We start from the raw sequence: 20,214 nt of genomic DNA on the forward strand, positions 1-20,214 counted from the left end.
CTTACACTTCCAAGTTATCTACAGCAAATTTTCTTCCAAACTAAACAAAATCAGAGGCTTTTAGGAACTTAGAAATGTCTGCTTAATTTCAGTGTCGATAAGCTCCTGCTCCGACTCATTTTTAATGTATCAAAATTAAATGTTTTAAGCATATTTATCTAGTTGCTATGGCTTTGCCTGGTGTGTCAGACACTTTATCCATCAAATATGACAATTGAATAATATTTTTACTTTTAGATATGGATCACAGATCCTTCTCATCATACTATTCCCTTCCCCCACTTTCCCGAGTTTTGAACTCACTGGAAAATCTGTTCCATAATACGGTGGGTAAATGAATTACAGTCACAGATGGCCTCTGGAGATTTCATACATGCTGCAATTCATTTGTTCAGGAATGGGGGGGTGGGGGGAAAGAGGGACCCTTGTCTTGTGAGGGTATTATCAGAGACAGCAGATCAGACACTGTAATGCTGCCTTGCACTCTGATTCGACCCATTTCCTAAGCTTTTATGACTCGGCATTTACTATTCCTGGATTTGAAATTTTTTTAAGAGGAACGTCAAAATCCTCAATGAAAATGATTGAATGCAAGGAACTATGGCCATTAGAAGTTACAATTTATTTTTACAGTCCTGAGTGAAACTGTTGTGTGCCATTGTAGGGAGATGCTCAAGAACAGCAATGTAAAGCTCCAGCAGTAGTGTTTCACCTGTAATTAGCAAAAAGAACTTAATACACAGATGACTGTTGAGAATTAGTCAAACCTTGCAGTGGGCCTTGAGATCTTTGGGAGGAAAATGCTAGAAAAATAAGAAACATTATGTAGAAAGTGGTATATGATTTTACTGCTTGGGTGTCTTGTTCAGCATAAGTTATAAAGTCTATTTGCAGGCAAGCATCAGGATCAAGCCCCAAGACTCACTTTTGCCTCTGAATTTGGGCCAGTGATTATGGGAGAAAGGGATGGAATGGTTGATGCATCAGCCATTAGGGAAAAATTCACCCTGCAATAAATGCAGAGAATTCACCTGAAGAATAGATCAGATAAACTCATTTCTGTTTGTGCAATGATATAAAAAATATTACTAGGTGGTCAAATGTAGCATGGTGATTTAACTATCTGCATTCACACACCATCACTCTATTGCAGGGTCAAGCTTCAACAGACTGAAAGAGGGAACATTCATATTGTCTTTATATTTACTCTGCTCTCATGAGACCACAGCTGGAATGCTGTGTCCAGCTCTGGGACCTCAACATAAGAAGGACACGGACCTGCTGGAGTGAGTCCAGAGGAGGGGCAGAAAGTTGATCAAGAGGACTGGAGCATGTCTCCTATGAAGACAGGCTGAGAGTGTTGGGGTTGTTCAGCCTGGAGAAGAGAAAGCTCTGAGGAGACCTTAGGGCACCTTCCAGTACTTAAAAGGGCCTTATAAAAAAGAGGGAGAGGGACTTTTTACATGGGTAGATAGTAATAGAATAAAGGGTAATGGTTTTAAACGGAATGAGAGTAGATTAGATATTAGGAAGAGATTCTTTACTGTGAGGGTGGTGAGGCACTGGAACAAGTTGCCCAGAGAAGTTGTGGATGTCCCATTCCTGGAAGTGTTCAAAGACAGGTTGGATGGGGCTTTGAGCAACCTGGTCTAATGGAAGGTGCCCCTGCCCATGGCAGGGGGGTTGGAACAAGGTGATCTTTAAAAGCCCCTTCCAACCCAAACCATTCTATGATTCTATGAGTGTTTAGCCCTTTCTGAGTGACATTTCACCCATTTTGTCTGCAATTAGGCTTCACAGCCTAAGTAGCCCACTGGGTGCCGTAATGAAGGTATTTGTCCGAACACCAGATAAACCAGCCAACACCGCAATTCGAGTGGAGCAGGATCACCCAAGATAGTCTGTGCCAGGGTGTGCTTTGGATTGGAAAGAAACTGCTCAAAACCTTTGTCCAGCATGTCCACAGGTCACCTGAGGGGAGACTGCATGTCCCAAGGAGGCTCCTGACCTCCTCCTCACCTCTGCCCTGTGGATGGAGGTCACTGTGTGGAGCTGGGTCACCTACATCCCTCTGGGGCAGGGGCAGCACCTGCTGCCAGAGATGCTGAGTGCCCACAGGAATGCTTTCAGTCATCCCTCTCAGTGGGAGTTTAGGGAATCATGAGGTTAAAATGTCGGCTGAATCCTCCCAGAGCTGTCGTCCCCCTCCCTGTAAAGGAGATGTAATTAAACAGACTTGTTGCCCTGTGGTTTAATGGATGGCTCTGGCTGCAGTGCTTGGGGACCCTCTGACAGGGCGCTGCGAAAGGGCAAAGGGGGACTAATAGCTGCTGTGTTTTCCAGCAGCCCCAGCCAGAGATAGCTCTCTATATAGCTGACAAGAAGTCAACGTCTGCTCCCTGTCTCTGTTTGCACTTCATCGAGTTATCTCCTCGCAAGCAAAGAAATCCCAGCTGATTGAACAGCACATTCATCATCTGGATTTCCCCTGTATCTTTTCCTGTATCAATGGTGCCATAAAAAGCCCACCAGAAAAGTCAATGGAAATCTGCTCTATCTTCCATTAAAAGCTTTTGCAGAGATCTGAAGTAAAGGGAAAAAAAAAAAAACAAAACCCAAAACTTCTTTTTTTCCTCCTTGAAACGTTGATCAAGGAACATTAAACAAAAGATTAGTTTTGCTCTTACTTGTTTGTAAAACAAAAAGCATGAAATATTTAGCAGTATCGTAATGAAAAACAGATGGGAATAATGCCGGCTTTCAAGGCCTCTGGTAACCACCTCCTTTTCATGCCGCGGCAGCAGCAGGATGAGGCAGGCAGCCCATTAGGACAATTTATGAACTGGACTTCCACAGAGGGAGTTCTAGCAAGAGGTCCACAGCTCATACAGAGCAACTCTGATAGCATCTGTTAGGGTTATTCATTGAAGAGGATTATATTACAATCCCTCTTAATACTAGGAGTGCTACAGTAAAACCGGATGAGCCTTCAGTTTCATTTGCTTCAGCAATATGTGTTTATCAGAGCATTTTTCTGAATTTGGAAACCTAGGTTGCATTCATGGTGTGTCACAGAATGAAATTTAGAAAGCTTGAAATATTAACCTAGAAAAAACCTCAGTCCCTGCTTTTAATTCCTCATGGCTGTAACGCTCAGCTTCTTTGTGCAGCATCAACACAGCATCAGCCTTTTTCCACAGAAAGCCACTCCCCATTAACTCTCCAGGGCTGAGATTGATTTTATTTAAATAGTTCTCACTCGCTAACTTTGCTCCATCCTTTATTTAAGACTTTGCTAATGATGTATTTTTCCCCTTTAATTTACCTAAGCATATAATGAACACTCACATCCGAAATGACCTCATTATACCGGCAAGGACTTTTGTGCAGATACGATTTAGTGCACAGGCATAAGGCAGAGGAGAATTCTCTAAATGGAGAGGTTTTAAACATTCTAAAAAATCCCTGTTGACTACAAGCCAGATTCTTACTGCTGTAAATTGACTTAGTTCCAACAGCTTCAATGAAGCTGCACTGATTTACTCCACTTGAGGGTCTTACTCTATTATTCTTATTTATTGAACTTGCCACCTTTTGCTGCTACAACCTAAACTTCCATCCTCTAGCAGCAGGGTTGCTATCTAAAACAGGTGTTTCTCCAATAATATATGACTTAAGAGATTTATAACTGCCTGGAGTATTTCATTGTCCTCTAAAAGTGTTTATAATAATTCTTGTTGACTGTCCCAACTCCCACCAATCAGCTGTAGAGTTGTTTGCACGCTAATCCTGGTCAACAAAATATTCATTCCTCATACAAACATGAGCTGTTTTATCTGTTTGTAGGCACTTTTCCTCCCCACTGGATGAAGGTCTTTCCTGGTCTCTGTACAGTGTCCAGGACAAAATGAAGCCCAAACTTTTTTGCTAGTTTCAGAAGAACCAAATGTACACAAAGCAGCCTACTTTCTGGCTCTACAAAAAATAAACTGCAAGATGAAAAAATGCATTGCAAAGGAAAAATAAAAACCTGTAAGAACAGAAATTTCCTCTGTGCATCAGTCGTAGCCCTAATGGGAATGCAACTGTCCCACCATGACAGTCTGCTGTTCCTACAGCCCTGGGCTTGTTTTACCCCATTATCTTCTGGGAGGGATTTGGGTTGCTGCTCTGACCTTGACACAGCTATGATCAGCTGAAGTGTCTGCATTTGTACTTTTGGGGGCTAAGCAGGACACAGCTCATAGGAAAGCACAAGATCACATGGTCCAAATACTGGAGAGAAGTCAAAGACCTGGATAAAGCTCAGTGTGTTCATAAAAACAACAGGGAACTCAGCCCACGGGTTCACCAAAAAATTGTAGAGGTTTTATACTTGTCCAGAAATAACTGCCTGTGGAGCACTTTGATGTCAGGGATCCTGGCAGTCTCTGTCTCATAAAGATTCAGGAAAAAACCCAACAATTACCTGGATGCTAATGAGAGTTGTGCATCTGTACGTACATGCTGCAGTGATTACTCTTAAGAGAAATCAGCAGTGGTTATGCTGATACACTGCTTGCTTGCTACATGTGATTGGTGTTAACTTCAAAACTGAGGGTCTCAAAAAACCTCCTGTTTGTCTTAACAGGTTTGAAATTAGCAGGTTTGGAATTGAGGGGAACCCCACAGAGAGTGTCACAGACCAATGTCATAAGAAATCATACTGAAACATAATATGATTTAGCAAATTCACATTTTCTTTGAGTTCACTAGAATTCTATTTAAATGACTGAAGGAAAAGCTGACATTTTCTATTAAATCTCAAAGGACTAGAGTGAAGCAGGTACATTGAGTACAACCATCTTCCAGTTTTACCTGAGCTCAAGTGCAGGCAGCAGAAAATTTTATCCTTGCTTCACTTATTCTGGCTGTTTCTAGGTCAGTCCAAATATTCTGATGGTAAGAAATAAGTACAGCAAAAATGCGCAACCACCCCCCAGAATAATTTCAAAGTCCTTAAAAAGAAATGCACACGTGTTTATTTACTGCATTATAACTGCAACATCGAATACAACTATATTTTCATTTCAGAAAAGGACACATGCAATAAAATACTCTGATTTTATAATCTGATTCAACATAGTTCATTGGTAACAGAGGAGCATCACAGAACAGTCACAAGGCTAGGGCTTGGGGTAATGAATTTCCAGTCTCTTTATCCTACTTGCAAACAGCAAAGTCACATCATATTTTATTTGTCATTGAGGGATAAACTTTTGGAATAGTGTGGCCAGATCACAGAAGGTTCCAGCTGCCCCTTAACTCCCGGACGAGTCTTGAAGAATCAGATTTTTTACTTGAGAAAATATTATGCTTTGACAAGGATGAGGAATAGACAGTATTTTCCAGGCAGAGAGCAGAAATCCTTCCATGTTATACCACAGCTGAGGTACAAAGCAAGGGCCTCTGCTTCACAGGTGCAAAGAAGCCAAGGCTGTGAGTTACTTTAACTATGGCTCTGAAGAAGGAAATCAGGCCATTTTCTGCAATCTTTCACCACAGCTTTCTATTATATTCATCTGCACATGGGGCTTCAATCAATTTAATCTGGCACTTCAGCTATGGAGTAAATCCAGAATAAATAGGAGGAGTGCACAGCTCAGAAAAAAACACAAAAGGTTGTCCTGAAACACTCAAAACATCGCCTCTTAACTAGTTAAAAGGCCCTGTTCTTCACTGGAAAAGGTCCTTTTTCTATCACAGCTATTCACACATCATAGGCTCTTATTTTTTATGTTTCCCATGAAATTCCATGGCACTAATTTTGAAATAAGGTTCTAAACAGTGTGAAAAAACTATCAAATCAGGGCCCAAAATAGTACAATTTTTAATGTAAATTCTCCTGACTTTCAGTCAAGACTTTTTAGGAAGTGTCACATAACGCTGTCCAGCCTTCAAAACAATGACCTGATTTCTTTCCATACATCTCACGTGGCATAACACTAAGGATGACTTAGCTCTAACAATTTACATAAAAAATAAAGTCAGTCTTTTTATGCAGCTGCATTTTTATAGAACTTCATAGAGTCAGTATACAGAAGCTTACAGCTTTTTGAGCTAATTCTAGCAAATAGGAAGATATACATGAAAAAAAGAGTTCCAACAGTACACGGAAATCTGTAGAGTAAAATATATATCTATATATCCTTTCCCAACACAAACAATAGGCAGTTTAGAAAAATATGATTGTTACAGTCTTTCTGAATCAGAAAAGAAAGGATTTAAAAAATAAGTTCAGCTTTTCACAAAGCCATATTTTTAATAAGAAAATAGACTGGTCCACATTTCCCTGAATAAGCCAGAAAGGTTAAAGAAAGGTCCAAGCAAGACAAGGAGTCTGACTTGGACTTGATATCAGCTGTGATAACATGCACATGTACAGAGGCAGCTGCTTGGCTCCAGTATTGTTTATCTTAGAAATGAGCCTAATTTATCACAATTGTATTTAAAAATCATAAATAACATGACAAAAGTGGAGCTGGTCCCTGCAAGGCAAATAATTATATTCATACAAGCAAAAAGTGACATCAATCCAGTTATTTTCTTGTGACAGTTAAAAGGTATTTTGTACCCAACTGTTACATTAAACAGCACATATATAAACACAGATTATTATTGCAGACTCTGTTATCAGCTACTATACATAAACAAGAAGAGATGTTCATGCTGTAATTGCCTCTAAGGTTTTTGTTCTACTTGAATATTAACATTTACAAGAAGCTGAGGTGGAGACCTGAATTCAAGCCAGGATTTCAACATGCGAAATGACAGGGTTCACAGGAAGGTTTCTGATCCTCCCCATCACTGACATTTGGAAGTGGATAGGAGCTCTGAAGAATTTAAAAACCATTCATAACATGAGTTTCTCTTGTGAACAGCCTTTGGTTTTCCCTCTGCCCAGAGGTGGGTGATCTAACATGGGACATACTGGTGCAATTTAGATCCACATCAATAAACTTCCTGTTAGGGAGGATTCAAATTTTAATTTCAGGCCACTTCTAAAAGAAGGTGGCAAAACATACCTCATTTGTATTTGCTGATTTTTAAATTAAAAGCAGAGAACAATTTGATTACAGAAACTTCAGGCTGTTCTTAATAACTTTTTAATATTTCAGTTAGAACTTCTTATTAGTTCTGTTAAATGTGAGATCAAATCCCTTAATTTTGCTGTAATTTTTGTGAAACATATGAGATATTTACTCACCCTATATGGGAGTCTTAGCACATTTCTTTAAACTTTTTTCTAGCTTGAAACTAAACAAAAGCACGAAAACTGATGGAAGCAAGATTGATGGAGTGCTGGTGAAGAGATCCAAAACTGTTTATAATCCAGCCTTCTGAATTAAATTGGGCCTGAGACAGCCAGCTGCTCTAAAGAGTGAGGAGAGGCCCTCTGTAGGAACACTGTGCATTGGTTATATTGCTAGTAAACAACAATGCAGCTTCTGAGTCTCCCACCACTTTTCAATGTCAGTGGAGAGTTGTGTCTTACAAAAGGCAATGGCAGAAAAATGCAACACCTGCGTTATTGCTTGTGTAATTGCTTCACAGTGGTCCAGTACAGTCAAGTAAACAAATGAGAAGAAGGTATGTTGCTGGAAGGGAAGCTCTGATGCTGGACAGATGGAGTGTGCCTTCCTGGAATCACCTGATAAGCTTACTTAACACAAATTAAAAGTTAAAAAAAAATGGAAGGAGTTACACTGACCAAAGAGAAAACATCTGCTGAGGCAAATATTACTATCAGGGTCTTGGAGCAAGACAAAGGTGTGTCTTTCACCTCCCAGTCAAGCCCATGTACAAAATGGAGGCTGACACTTGAGGACAGACACACAGCACATGCAACATCCAAATACCTTCAGGAACAGCCAGTGCTCAAGGAGTGCCTCCCAGGTTAAATTCTTACAGGGTGTGATCTGGAAAGGTGATCGGAAAATCATCTTGGGTGCATTTTGCCCTAGAGACTGAAACCCAAACTCAGAGCTTATTAAAGCTCATTAAAACATATACCTCTAAACTCTTTCAGCTTCCCTTTAAGACACAGTTTCTCTTAAAAGCTGCACTTGAAAGTTACATTGAAGTGGAATGTCACCTTTCTTTAGGTGGAACAATAATTACGCTCCCCATTACATATATATATACACATATACATACATACATACATATACTTCATAGCAATGGAAAGTACCGTACAGAGGCATTCGTTCATACCTGTAGTGAAACAAAGTCTGTGGTGTTCAATGCTTATCAGACTTGACAAAAGAAATAATTTGATTTTGAAGGTGGGATTCACCTCAGGAGAAATAACAGCTCCTACCCCTGAATTCTAGTGGAAGGTCTCCCAGCAAAGCACTGGTGAGGGTGGGTGGCACTGCATCCATCAGTTCCCAGCCCCTCGAAATTCACCTCTGCCTTTTAACATATAGCTTTTGATGGAGGAAAAAGGAGCTAAAATAAATGGTTTGCTATAGGGTTTGATAAATGAGTTGTGAAATCAGTTTGTTAAAAGCGCCCATTTTAGTTTTCTTTTTTTTTTTTCTTTTTTTTCCCCAGCTCAAAAAAAGGGTCCTGGCTTATTTAGGGTGTATGGCAACAACATTCAAACACTCCTGGCAGCTAAGGGCCCAGACTCTGGAGCACTCAGCCTGGCCCAGCAGCACATGTGAGCACGTACACAGGCAGTGACAATGTGAGGGTAATAGAGCTGAAACTGAAGCGCTGGCCCTCTGCACTGATTGAGGGGCAATTTTCTGCACTCAGTAATTGGATTACACATCAAAACCTGCTTAGAGAGGAGAAAAGGGCCTGGGAAGGCTATGAACAATGCTAATAGCAAGGCTTTCTTTATTAATTGTTTTTTAAGCAACACCCTCACACTCCTGTCTGCAGATGTGAATATTAAGGGCAGTTCCTGAGCCAAAACAGAAGGCAGGTGAAGGCAGGACATGGCCAGGAGACTTGGAAGAGATGGCTGGCCAGGACCAGAGTCTCCTCAGATAGTGATGAAGGTTGTTTTGACACAGGGGGCAGCAGAAACAGGCAGAGCATCTGCAGGACAAATTGCAATGGGGGAAAATTTTATTGAAATTAAATTCATTGAAACCAGACCAGATTTTTGCTCTAGGTATTGAAGAAGAACTGCCACTGGAAGCACTTAAGAGAAATGATCTAAAATCATAAGAGGAATGATCTAGGGAGTGGAAGAACTGTAATAGAAAAAAACCCATAAAAGACTTGTATAATTTACTTTGGGAAGAAGACAAACCCAAACCTCCTCTGCTCTCATAAAAGAAGGAAAGACAAAGTATGGCCTGGAGAGGGTAGTGCTGGTCTTTCTGCTTCCTTAGATTCAACACAAAGGGGTCAAAGAAGGAAAATCAAACCATGCCCACCCCCCAAACAAAAGTTTTTGATTCAAAACCAATTCAGGGTTTACCTTTTCCACACAACTCATAGGAAGAAAGTGGAGCTTACTGTTATAAACAGCTCTGAAGCCAGAAAACCACTAGCATTCAGCAAGGCACTGAACAGGTTCACCCAAGAAATTCAGAAGACTAAAGACAACACCTGACATTTACCTGCAAAGGAACAGAAAAACTCCCACTCCAGCTCTACAATGAATTTCTATCTCCTAAGGATTGAACAGAGATCATCATGACTTGTTTTTTATCTACAATAGCATTTCCTGTATCTTTTCCTGGACCATCAGGGCCCACTACCTACCATTAATCTGTCACGGAGGGGTTTAATTTAGCAGTTTATTCTGTATTTAACGAAAAGAAAAAGCTACTTCCAGGGCTCAAATCTCAGCTAGAGTGAATCACCCTGAGGGGAGCCTCCTTCCACAGTCAAGGACATGAAACTGAATAGTGCTGACGGCCACTGTCAAAATTTTGTCTGGCAAAGCAGGATGGCAAGCCCTTGTTCCTGTGTCATTAGTCCTGGGCTGCTCTCATTATGCCAAATGTACAAGTTCCTCTCTTGCATAAAGATATCAGGCTGCCTTCTGAAGACCTAATGTCTCCTGCTGCTTCCACTGGGATGCTGTACCTTAACCTGAGCAGTATCATCTTACCCATGCTTTACTAGGAGGAGGGTGGTTAGCTCACAGTACAATGAGGTAAAATCTGGCAGTTGCTGAAGCAGGTTAGAGAACAGAGGTGCCAGTTAGGCTACTGTATGAATTGGTATATACCTGATATATATTCCTTTGTTTCCAGATCTAGTGATAACTCTCTTATAGACACATATTCATATTTTAAATTGGATAGACAAGAGATAATAAAAAATCAGCTGTATGACAGATTATTCCATCCTGCTTTGTTGTTTGGTTTTGGGGTTTTTTTTAAATGCTACATTGAAGCATCTTTGGTTTGTTTTGTTTTACCATGGAACAAATGCAACATGAACCCACAATTCTTAAACAGACATGTACAAGTCAGAATGCCTTGTGTCTAAAACATGCCACACAGTTACCCAACATCTACAACTTAACTGTTTATATTCCAGTATAACCAATAGATATCTTCCTTTAAATATGGCAAAAGTAATGAGAGTGGTCTCTGAATGAATCGTGTCGTCTGTAACAGAAATATTATCTTTGGTATTTTAATAAACGGGTTTCTGAGAGTTGCCAAACATTGACAGATCGACTAATGCAATAAACTTGTAATGGCTCAGAGCAGGTCAATGATCTGAGAATTGCTAAGAATATCCTCGACAGCCCCCAGCAACTCTGGAAGAAGCTGATATAGTTGGTTGGGTACACAAGTTTTCAGCTGCAGACTAGCAAATGATACTGTCCAATGGATAGTAAAGTTTCCAAAAGCAGTTCTTATAGCCAGCTGGGTACACAACCTATGACTTGAAAGACAGATATGATGCCTGGCAAAGATATATTTACTGGGGGTGTTACACCAGAATTTCTTGAAAGGCAAAACTATTTCTTCAGTTTCCTATGGTGGACAATTTAATTTCAGTCTGTAATCTTCAGTTATTTCAAAAAGCTTTGTTTGCTCTGGGAACCTCTGTCACACAGCAGTTTTCATTTTTTTTTTGAACAAAAGAGGAAATGTTCTCTCTTGTCGACACAAGTTAAAAGAATTCTTGTCCATGAACTTACTCTTCAAATCTCTTTAGTGCTAATGAGATGTGTATGCACACACATCAAAGTAAAACATTCCCTATTTAATATTGAAGAGGAGATCAGATGGAGCAAACTCCTGAGGTCCTAGAGCAGCTAAAGAGAACATACTATTTCTTCTGACGTGCAGAGATTACCATCTATCTATCTAATGATGTATATTTTTGGAGACATTTCTTCTCTCTGAGGTCTTCAACTATTCCAACAAAAGGGATTAAGGAGAAGCATAAAGCCATTCTGAAAGCACTTAAAATTATGCAGTGATCATTAGATGGTTTTATTAGTTAGGCTAGTAGGTTTATTTGCAGACTCCAATGTTTGAGTTTTGTAAGTATCTCAGTCACTACAAATAAGAAATCATGATTGCTCTGGAGATTCAGTGCTAGCAGAGGAACACAACATTTATAATGTGTGTGCTTAGAACTGAACATGTTTTTCATACAGAGATTTCTGAAGAGGGTATATATAAATAATATTTAAAACCACTTAAATTGCTAGCTGGAATTAGAAAAAGGGCTGTTAATAGACATGTAGCACAATAGCAATTTTCTACCTCAATGTATTGCTGTCATGGAAAATTCTGTTGAAAGCATCTGGCTTGAAAATCAATTACAATGTACAAATTAGGCTGGCTTTCTTGCCAAAGGTTGTGTTTGAAGTGTGCCTTTGGGGCTGTGCAGAATTCTTACGGTAATGCGTGGGCAATGGAGGGCAGGATTTTGCCTTCAACACTGAAGGTTCATTAATATGGTCAATCAAGTACCGGGTCCAACAGTGCAGGCAAAAGAGCTGGGAGAGATGTGTAAGGGGTCTGCTCTGTGAACAGACTGGGTATCTTCATGAAGAACAGGCTACGTGGCCTGAACCAGGTGCATAAACAATTTACAACCTCAAATATATTCGATATATTTTAGAGTATTTTAGTACCCTTTAACAGTGGTTGGATCTGGATTAGGGTAAAGGAGTGCAAGTCCTCAGTTTGGACGCTTATTTATTTTGTGCATCCCAGGTTTTGGCAAGGGATGTCTTAAGGCAGTGGCCCCAGTCTGAACCTGAGCTATAATACACCTCAGTTACGACTGGATGTCAGAGATGTATGAGCTGGGGATTTTATAGGCTCAAAAGTGAGAGTATAACTACCAAATCATCTGTGAGCAAAGATAAAGAACCGTGCTCAAGATTTTCAGGACTGATTTTGAAACAGTATGATTTAGATTGTGTTTTGAGGAATCTGAGATTTGTACAGTTTCCTGGAAGCTGGACTGGGCAGTTTGTTTTCATTATTCCAATTACTGACTTGATTAATATTTACATACACTTCCAGGAATCAGTATCACAAACTTTTCAGAAAAAAAATCAGAAGAGAATAAAAAAGAAAATAAATTTTGCATTTACATTTCAAGCGTTTTTTGGGGGTTTTTTACTTCTTTCTTAGAAAAATCTCACACCTGCCTTGGACAGGTAAGGTCAATGACATTACGGAAGAATTAAATTGTTTTCAGTGACATGAACATTAAAGTCCTGTGCTTTGGATAGTTTTCATGGCAAAGAAGTAGAAATATTCATCACTTATGTGAGATATTTAGATTACTTAATTTAATGAGAATGGATCGACTGAGATTTAAAGCAAAAATTTCCAAGATTACAGACAGGGGACCTACAGAATAAATTGATTGCAATCCCAGCAGCAAAAGTGTGTTTCTAATTTACTTTTGTTTTTTGGTTTTTTTTTAACCTGTCACAACATTGAAACATCAAGGTGGTGATGCAGTTGTTCTCTTACGATCCTCTGTGTGGAAATTTTTCCCCCCAGTTGCACACTCCTGTGGTGTCAAATGCATTTGTGAACCCATACAAATCACCCAGATCAGAAAGGCTGGGCAGAAAGAAACCTGATGCGAGATTTTGTGCTTTCATAGAAAAAACTTTTCTATCTCCCTACTGATTTCCACTTGCAGCTTTATTACTCCTCATTATTTTTACTTTCTCACTGGTATTTTGCTTTCATCACCTGGAACAGCTCAGCAAGACCCAGAGAAGTGCAATGTAGCCACGTCACAAAAAAGTGTGTGCACACCTACACGTATCCACAACCACACAGAGCTGGTTTTGTTACTGCCCCTCTTCCCCTACACTTCTTTTCTGCTGGAGGATTTAATTTGAAATGGAGATGTGTATCATGATTAGCCTCTTGCTGGGCAGCCACAAGGGTTTCTTCCTTCAGGGCTGACAGCAGTTTTTAGAGGAATGGTTCATGGCACTTGCACAGATAATCAGAGGAGAGGAAGAGGTATGTCTTCTGCCACCAGAAAGAACAGTTGCAAAGAAAGAATTAATTTGCCCCATTCTCTGACAAATTACAGCTCTTCTACACCTGGCTCCATCATGAAAGAAATCATAGGCCCTCCTTTACTTCCCGATGTGAATGTCTTATTGCTCAGCAGACATCCACTCTCCTCATCTTTCTGCTTCCAGCCCCCCTCTGCCTGCTCTGAGAGCTCTTCTGATATCTCCTGACAGTCAGGTTTTAATCCACATCAGTTCAGCTCCTCCTCATTCTGTTCTTGTGCTCTGACTGATTACCTTCTCCATCTCCTTTAACTTCCACTCTCCTTTACATTTTTAGCAGAATTTTGGCATTTTAATCCAACATTAGTAAACCCAGTGTAGTCAGAGGCATTATTAGGAACAGTGACAGGGTCCTGGTGGTGGAAGAGTCTCCTCAGAACACTGGTAATGTCCCTGTTACTTGCCCCATTTTAAATCCTACCGAAGAAAAGCTGTTTAATATGCAACAGTATCAATACCGTAGCAGGCAGAGGGAACCAAAAAAGATTCTGAGATTTTTCCTCCACAGAGCCTTTATTTTTGTCCTCTGTGTTAATTGTGACTCCTTTTCTTAGGCTTTATAAATTGTTGCACACCTCTCTTCTCTATGTTTAGCAGCTCCTCTTTCACATTGCCTGTTCTCCCTCATTCTGTGCCTATAATGAGCTCCTTGCTGCTCCAGCTCCCTATTTTACCCAAGTTTGCTTCTTTAGTAAAACTTTAATGGTTTTGTTAAATAAGTGACTTCCTCCTTCAGTCTCTCAGCTACTACATAATTTAGCTGCACAACAGCTTTTATATTATTTTGGAACTTGCTTGGAAAACAACACAGAATACCCCATACCGATACTCAGAAGACAAGTTCTTCCTGTAACATAGCAAGGAGGCTGTTAAATTTTTTTTTTCCATGATTACTACTGTGGTTAAAAACATGAGACAATAAGGGTTAGTTCTCAAAAATGGCACACATTTTTAGAAATTACTTTTTCTTTCAGGAATCAACTAGTTAAAACACCACTAAGAATGGCTTCATCATAATAAAGTAAGAACTGCTTTTACATCAAAAGGCATTTTAAAAGGTACATTCAAAAATTTGATAAATCAGGCATAAGGTTATGTAAATAAATGACAAGTTGTCATAATTTTAGAGTTTAGACCATATGGAAATTTATACTTGACTCTCTTTGATACAATCAGTTTACTTCATTTCAATAAACCATTCATATAAAAGCATCCTAGGAAAGAATCGTGTTTCCAGGGTGGTATTACTAAAGTACTTCTGACTTTTGCTTTGCTAACATTGAGCCAGGCTGCATCCCACTGTTCAGGCTTTATGATCCGTTATTAAATGCCTCTTTATAAAGTAAAAAACTTCAACAAACCAAATCACAAAACCCCACAAACAACAGAAAAAAACCCATTGCTTTTTATATGCAAGATAGCTGATACGAGGTTTTGTTCAGTGCTCACAAATTTGTTCAGAAAATGATGACCTGATTTTAAAAGTTCCCCTGCTAAAGAGATGCTAAAAAAATATATTCTTTTTTCTCAGCTTTCTTCCTACTGTATTCTACCTCTCCTGATTCAGGTGGGCTGGAGAACACAGTAATTGGAAAAGAAAAAAAATTAAAACAAGAGGAGGTCCACCCCCACTCCAACTGAAGTCAGTAGCGATATTTCCATTAGCTTCTGAACTCCCTGTATCCAGATACTGAAAAAGCAGCTCAAGATTTCAAATAGAATAGTCCAAATCTTTCTTGGGCTGAATGTCATCCACTGAATTCAAACCTGATTCTACTGTGCCTGCTCTCCAGTTTGCGCTGTGATGCATGCACATGTTCCCATACTTGCTCTGACTTCAGTTGTAAATAACAAGAATCCAATTTTAAAAATTGCCCATAAAACCCCACAACAAAACCATCCTTCAGTATTGCTTGCTGAAAGATGGCAGAAACAGAAACATCGCAGGAATATCCTTAAAACAGTGGATGAATGGATGATGGGTGTTAGTTTGACCACAGATATGCATTTATACATATATGTACATACATACACATACACAGTCTCTATATACATATTATAAATATAATAAAATATTGTAAAAATATTAATTTTGCTCAAATACCTTATTAAATTGGACTAATCTTATGTTGCACCTATGTGACCTATCCAGCTGATATGACGGCCTTGTTAGAAGCCCTAAAATCTACGATAGTTGCAATTGTTAAAAACAAAGAGTCTGTATTTCTGTCAGTCACCTCGTGTCACGCCAAGAAGTTAGGTTGGGGGTGGGCCCTCGTATCTCAGCATCAGCTTGAAGGACCGAGCAAAGTTGTTGGCCAGTGTGCAGCTGTGGGTCTCTTCTGCCAGTGGCAGGAGGAAGGCCAGGAGCAGGAGGAGCAAGAGGAGGAGTTGCAATGGTAGTGCTGCCCAGCACACTCGATGCAGGTATGAGCACACACCTCCAGAGCGCTTCTGAAAGACACAAACCAAAGAGAACTCAGAAAAATTAAGTACTGGGGACACCCATTTCAATTACATCAAACTGTCGTGTAGAGGGTTAGAACAACCCTTGTCCTTGCCCTAGGATCCAGCCTGGGTGCTTGGCACGCTGAAGCTGGCTGAGGCTGGTAGTTAAATTATGCTTTTCAGGAGAATATTCACTATCTTCAGGAACTTACTGTGGCAAACCATTGTCTTCTAGAAGGAAAACATTGCTGACCTTCTAGAAGAAAACAATTGCTTCCAAGTCCATTTTCCAATTACAAAGTGGTGGTTACAAATGCTCATGCCTAAGCTGACGACTGGTTCCTTCCCAGCCAGCATGCAGCACAGAAGTTCTGCTTTAATTATTCTCCAGTCTGTAAAATGAGAATGTTGATGCCTGGAAGAGAGGAGCCAGCCTTCTGCTCTCTGTCAGCAGGAAGGAGCTTCTTTGGCAGCTCATCCAGCTCATAATCATCTCCCCAGCTGCAACATGCTCTGGATCCTGGCTTTGGAATCTACAGGGCTGGAGGTCAGAAAAAAGGCCCTGTAGTGCAGCCTGACTCAGTACCTCTTATACCTTACTAGGCCTATCTTAAAATTTTATATGATGCAAAATAGTGAGAGAAACACAACGCTGACAGTGAAGAAGACAATAAAGTCACATCTATTGATGTGCACTCATGGGAGGGCCACACAAAGAAGTCCCATTACACTTCCTTTATGCTGGTGCAAATCTAGAGTAGCTCAATTAATTTCATGAATCTAATGTGGATTAGCATGACCAGGAGATAACAAATTTGGGGCTACAGAATTCAGAAAAATTTAATTAAGAAGGGAGATTTCCACTAGCAAGATTCCTGGGTAACTCCTGACAACAAGCTACACTACATGAGTTTCCCCCCCCCCAAAAAAAAGGGAATCCTGAAGATGAGAGCTCAATAACCCATTCATTTCATCAAACAAGGCATTAAACTCTGAACATAAATGCAGCCTTTAATGCAGCCACAACATTAGGTACCAGCCTTCATCACAAATATCAGCACAAAAATTCCACTGAAGTGAGACCCACATTTTCCACAAAAGGGAGTGAATTTGTTGTGTTCAAGACACAGGCAATGTCAGTGCTGCAGCAAAATTAGGGCTTCTGGCCCCTATGGGACTCTTAGCAGGCAATGCCTTTGTCCCACTACAGCACCACCATGGATAGTCCATGGGAAACAACAGCAGAGAAGATAAGGAGGAGATTGATGATAGAAAAAAGTAATTATGCCTTTTGCTATTTTTAACGATCTCTTCCACTGCTTTCTAAATTACTCAGTCCCTTCTAGTGCTATATAAATGCTTATAGAATTAATTATGAAGGCAAATATATAGCTGCAGTTACACATCATGAGACAGTTGTGCTGCAAAATCCTTCTGTTGTAGTTGGTTTGCTTCCATTATACCAAATGGCAGATGACATTTAATTATTGTGTCAGGCAGATGCAGAGGCAGCAGAGCAACACCTGCTTGCTCTACCATTTCGGGCCCACAATATCTGGGTTGTAATTTGCTCATTGAGGCCAATGAAAACTGAGATCCCCAACACTGGAACTGTCAGTGGGTAAAGTGTACATGCCAGGATGTAAGTGGGACTGACTTTGAGCACCACTGGGCAAGCTCCCTGGGTACAGCGATCATTTACCCACAAAATCAAAGCTTCACCAACCTGTCTAGCAGGAGTCCTCTGTTACTACTTTGACCTGTTCTTGAAGTATCAGGCATAAGTAGCTGTATTAATGAGACTTTCCCTTCTCTACTCCTGGAGTCCAGACCTGATATCCTTTATCTCCCTTGGGTTTCATTAGCCTATGGGCTGAAAGATCCTGCAGGGATTCTTTGTTTACAGTCAACACTAAATCTGTTACACATGAGGGCAGCAGCCACAACTCTTGGTTCCACCAGTCTGGGCTTGTCTCTGTAATGCCACGAAACAGCCACTCCTTGGTGCAGTCAGTGTAAACCAACGGACTGTCATCGACAGCTCTGTTTTCATTGACCATTTCTCATTCTTAATTCTTCACTGCATCCATAATATACAGCCATATGACAAATAGAGTTATCATAGCACACCATCTATAAGAAAAAAGACTCTTTCCAAGCTCTAGAAGCTATGAGCAAGTTTTTTTGTACAAATTATCACGTGTAGTTCTGTCAGTGGAAGATTAGATTCGAGTTACCTCTACCTTAGGACAATTCAAACCATGCTCTCTGTTATACCACTAAAGCACAGTAAGTCTTAATACTGATGTTGTTAAAGGGTAGGATCCTGTGACTGACTGTTCAATGGTTCATTATGACTGGAAGTCTCAAAAATGTTTGCACAAAGTGGGAATTAGAAGTCCATCACCCACTGATACAGTTGTGAGGACTACCAGCCTTCCTAGCAGCACCTACAACTTTTGTTTTACTGCTGTCAATCCTTTAGCATTGGTTTTGAAAGCTACTTTAATCTGAAACTATTATTTAATTGCCAGACCAGCTGCAACACCTCTCTTCCCAATTATCTCTTTGTGCCTATGAACTGGTGGGAAATGTGGACTGATCCAGTTGTGCCTTGTCTCTGTTCCTGCCACAGCCCAGGGAGCAGATACCTTACGGTTACTCAGGTCTGTCGCTGGTTTCTTGTGGTGACCGCACTGCCAGTTAGCCACTAACATTTTTTCTACCCCAATTCTTTTACCAGTATAGCATTTGATTCAGAGCATGTCACTTACTCTGCCTGGATTTCTATAGCAAAGACTACTAATGCAATTCTAAGAAATGGGATGAGATTGAAATGCTATTTAAGTGCCTTGCTTTTAGATATACTGGATGGACCTGTAAAATAGTATTGCTTTTCACAGCTCATCCTCCAGAAAGAATTAATGTGAAATAGCTTTATTAACAAGCTATTGTTTGCTCTCCTTGGAGCTTTCAGCAGGGGAAGATACTCATGCTAACCATAGCAGATCCTCGCATGAGAAAAACCTGTGGAGGGACATTTACCTTGGGGCAGAATTTCAGAGAAGGAGAAATATTTTGTCTTTATCTGCTGCTTTTCTCCCACCTGCTTGCTGAGTTTATAGGCATTTGTGTTTGATGAACTTTTGTCTTTTTTGCCCAGCTTCTCTGTTTTGTTTGATCACACAGGAAGGTCAGAATCCTATATTTCTGACTCCATTTGTTGTCATGGGAATGACTCAGTTATCATAAACACGGTATTATAATGTCTCTGCAGGACTGAAAATGAGGCACACAGGAGCAGTGAGGGTTTGGTGCTTTCAGCAAATTTGCAATAATAAACCCTTAATATATAAGGGCCCCAACCTACACACACTGAAATGCATAGGAGATTTATCATTAACTTTAGTGTCTGCAGCAGGATTATGCACAGAGACAACTAAATATACTCAGGATTGGGAACTACTTGTCCATGGAGTTCAGCAGACATCTTACAAATGGATTCATTACTTATATGCCCAGGTTGTTGTGACATGAAACCTACATTAGTTCTTGCTTTGCGCTTGCTGGAACAATTGGTGATATTTTTTTGTTGTGGTATTACAACAGGTGTTAAAGGATAAAAATTTTGAAGGAGACGCAGTGACTTTTAACAGGAAAGAGAATACAGCTGGAAAAAGCAGGGCAGATTTGGGGCACTGACTCCCCCTCTGTGAAAAAAGCAGCCATTCAATTTTACTTAGTTAAGGTATTTTTTTAGGTCAGTGACATGAAAAAGAGATGCTTTCAGGCTATGGTGACCTGACACTATGGCACCAACAGGAAATTCAGTAAACCAAGGTTCAAACCTCTGCTCTCCTGGGCTCAAAGTGATCAGGGGCCTGGAATCAGGGCCAGACTCCCAATCCTTTAGCACATCATTCTGCATTAGAAAAGGCCAGTTTAACACAGTTCCACCTTTGCAAGAGACAGTTTGAATATTTAATTTGCATAGATCAAGGGTCAGAACAGCAACCCTTGCTACACCATGGAATTTCCCTTCCCGAATCAGTTCAGCTACTGGCATCAGTACAGTTACTACCCAGCACCCGCAGTGCTTGCAGTGCATATGTCAGACCTAGGCTCCACAAAATATTCTGAAATCAAATCTTCCTCTGAGAAAAACTGGCAAAGCTCCAGTGAAGTCAACAGAACTTTAATTTCCACCATCTTAGAATAACAGCTGGAATACC

At 40.2% G+C, this 20,214-nt stretch overlaps 1 protein-coding gene across 2 annotated transcripts in view; it reads right to left on the reverse strand.

Annotated features, from left to right (window-relative positions):
- Nucleotides 1–12,601: 12,601 nt before the first annotated feature.
- Nucleotides 12,602–20,214, reverse strand: part of SYNE3 (spectrin repeat containing nuclear envelope family member 3) — a 59,779-nt gene continuing 52,166 nt past the window's right edge. For both annotated transcript variants that reach the window (XM_027673912.1, XM_027673910.1), the window contains exon 18: nucleotides 12,602–15,988. In XM_027673912.1, the coding sequence (XP_027529713.1) occupies nucleotides 15,791–15,988 (198 nt within the window). In that variant the 3' untranslated portion in view covers nucleotides 12,602–15,790. The remainder of the gene's footprint in view (nucleotides 15,989–20,214) is intronic.

Source organism: Neopelma chrysocephalum, unplaced genomic scaffold (assembly GCF_003984885.1).
Source record: "Neopelma chrysocephalum unplaced genomic scaffold, ASM398488v2 Primary Assembly neopelma1_24, whole genome shotgun sequence".
Taxonomy (NCBI): Eukaryota; Metazoa; Chordata; class Aves; order Passeriformes; family Pipridae; genus Neopelma; species Neopelma chrysocephalum.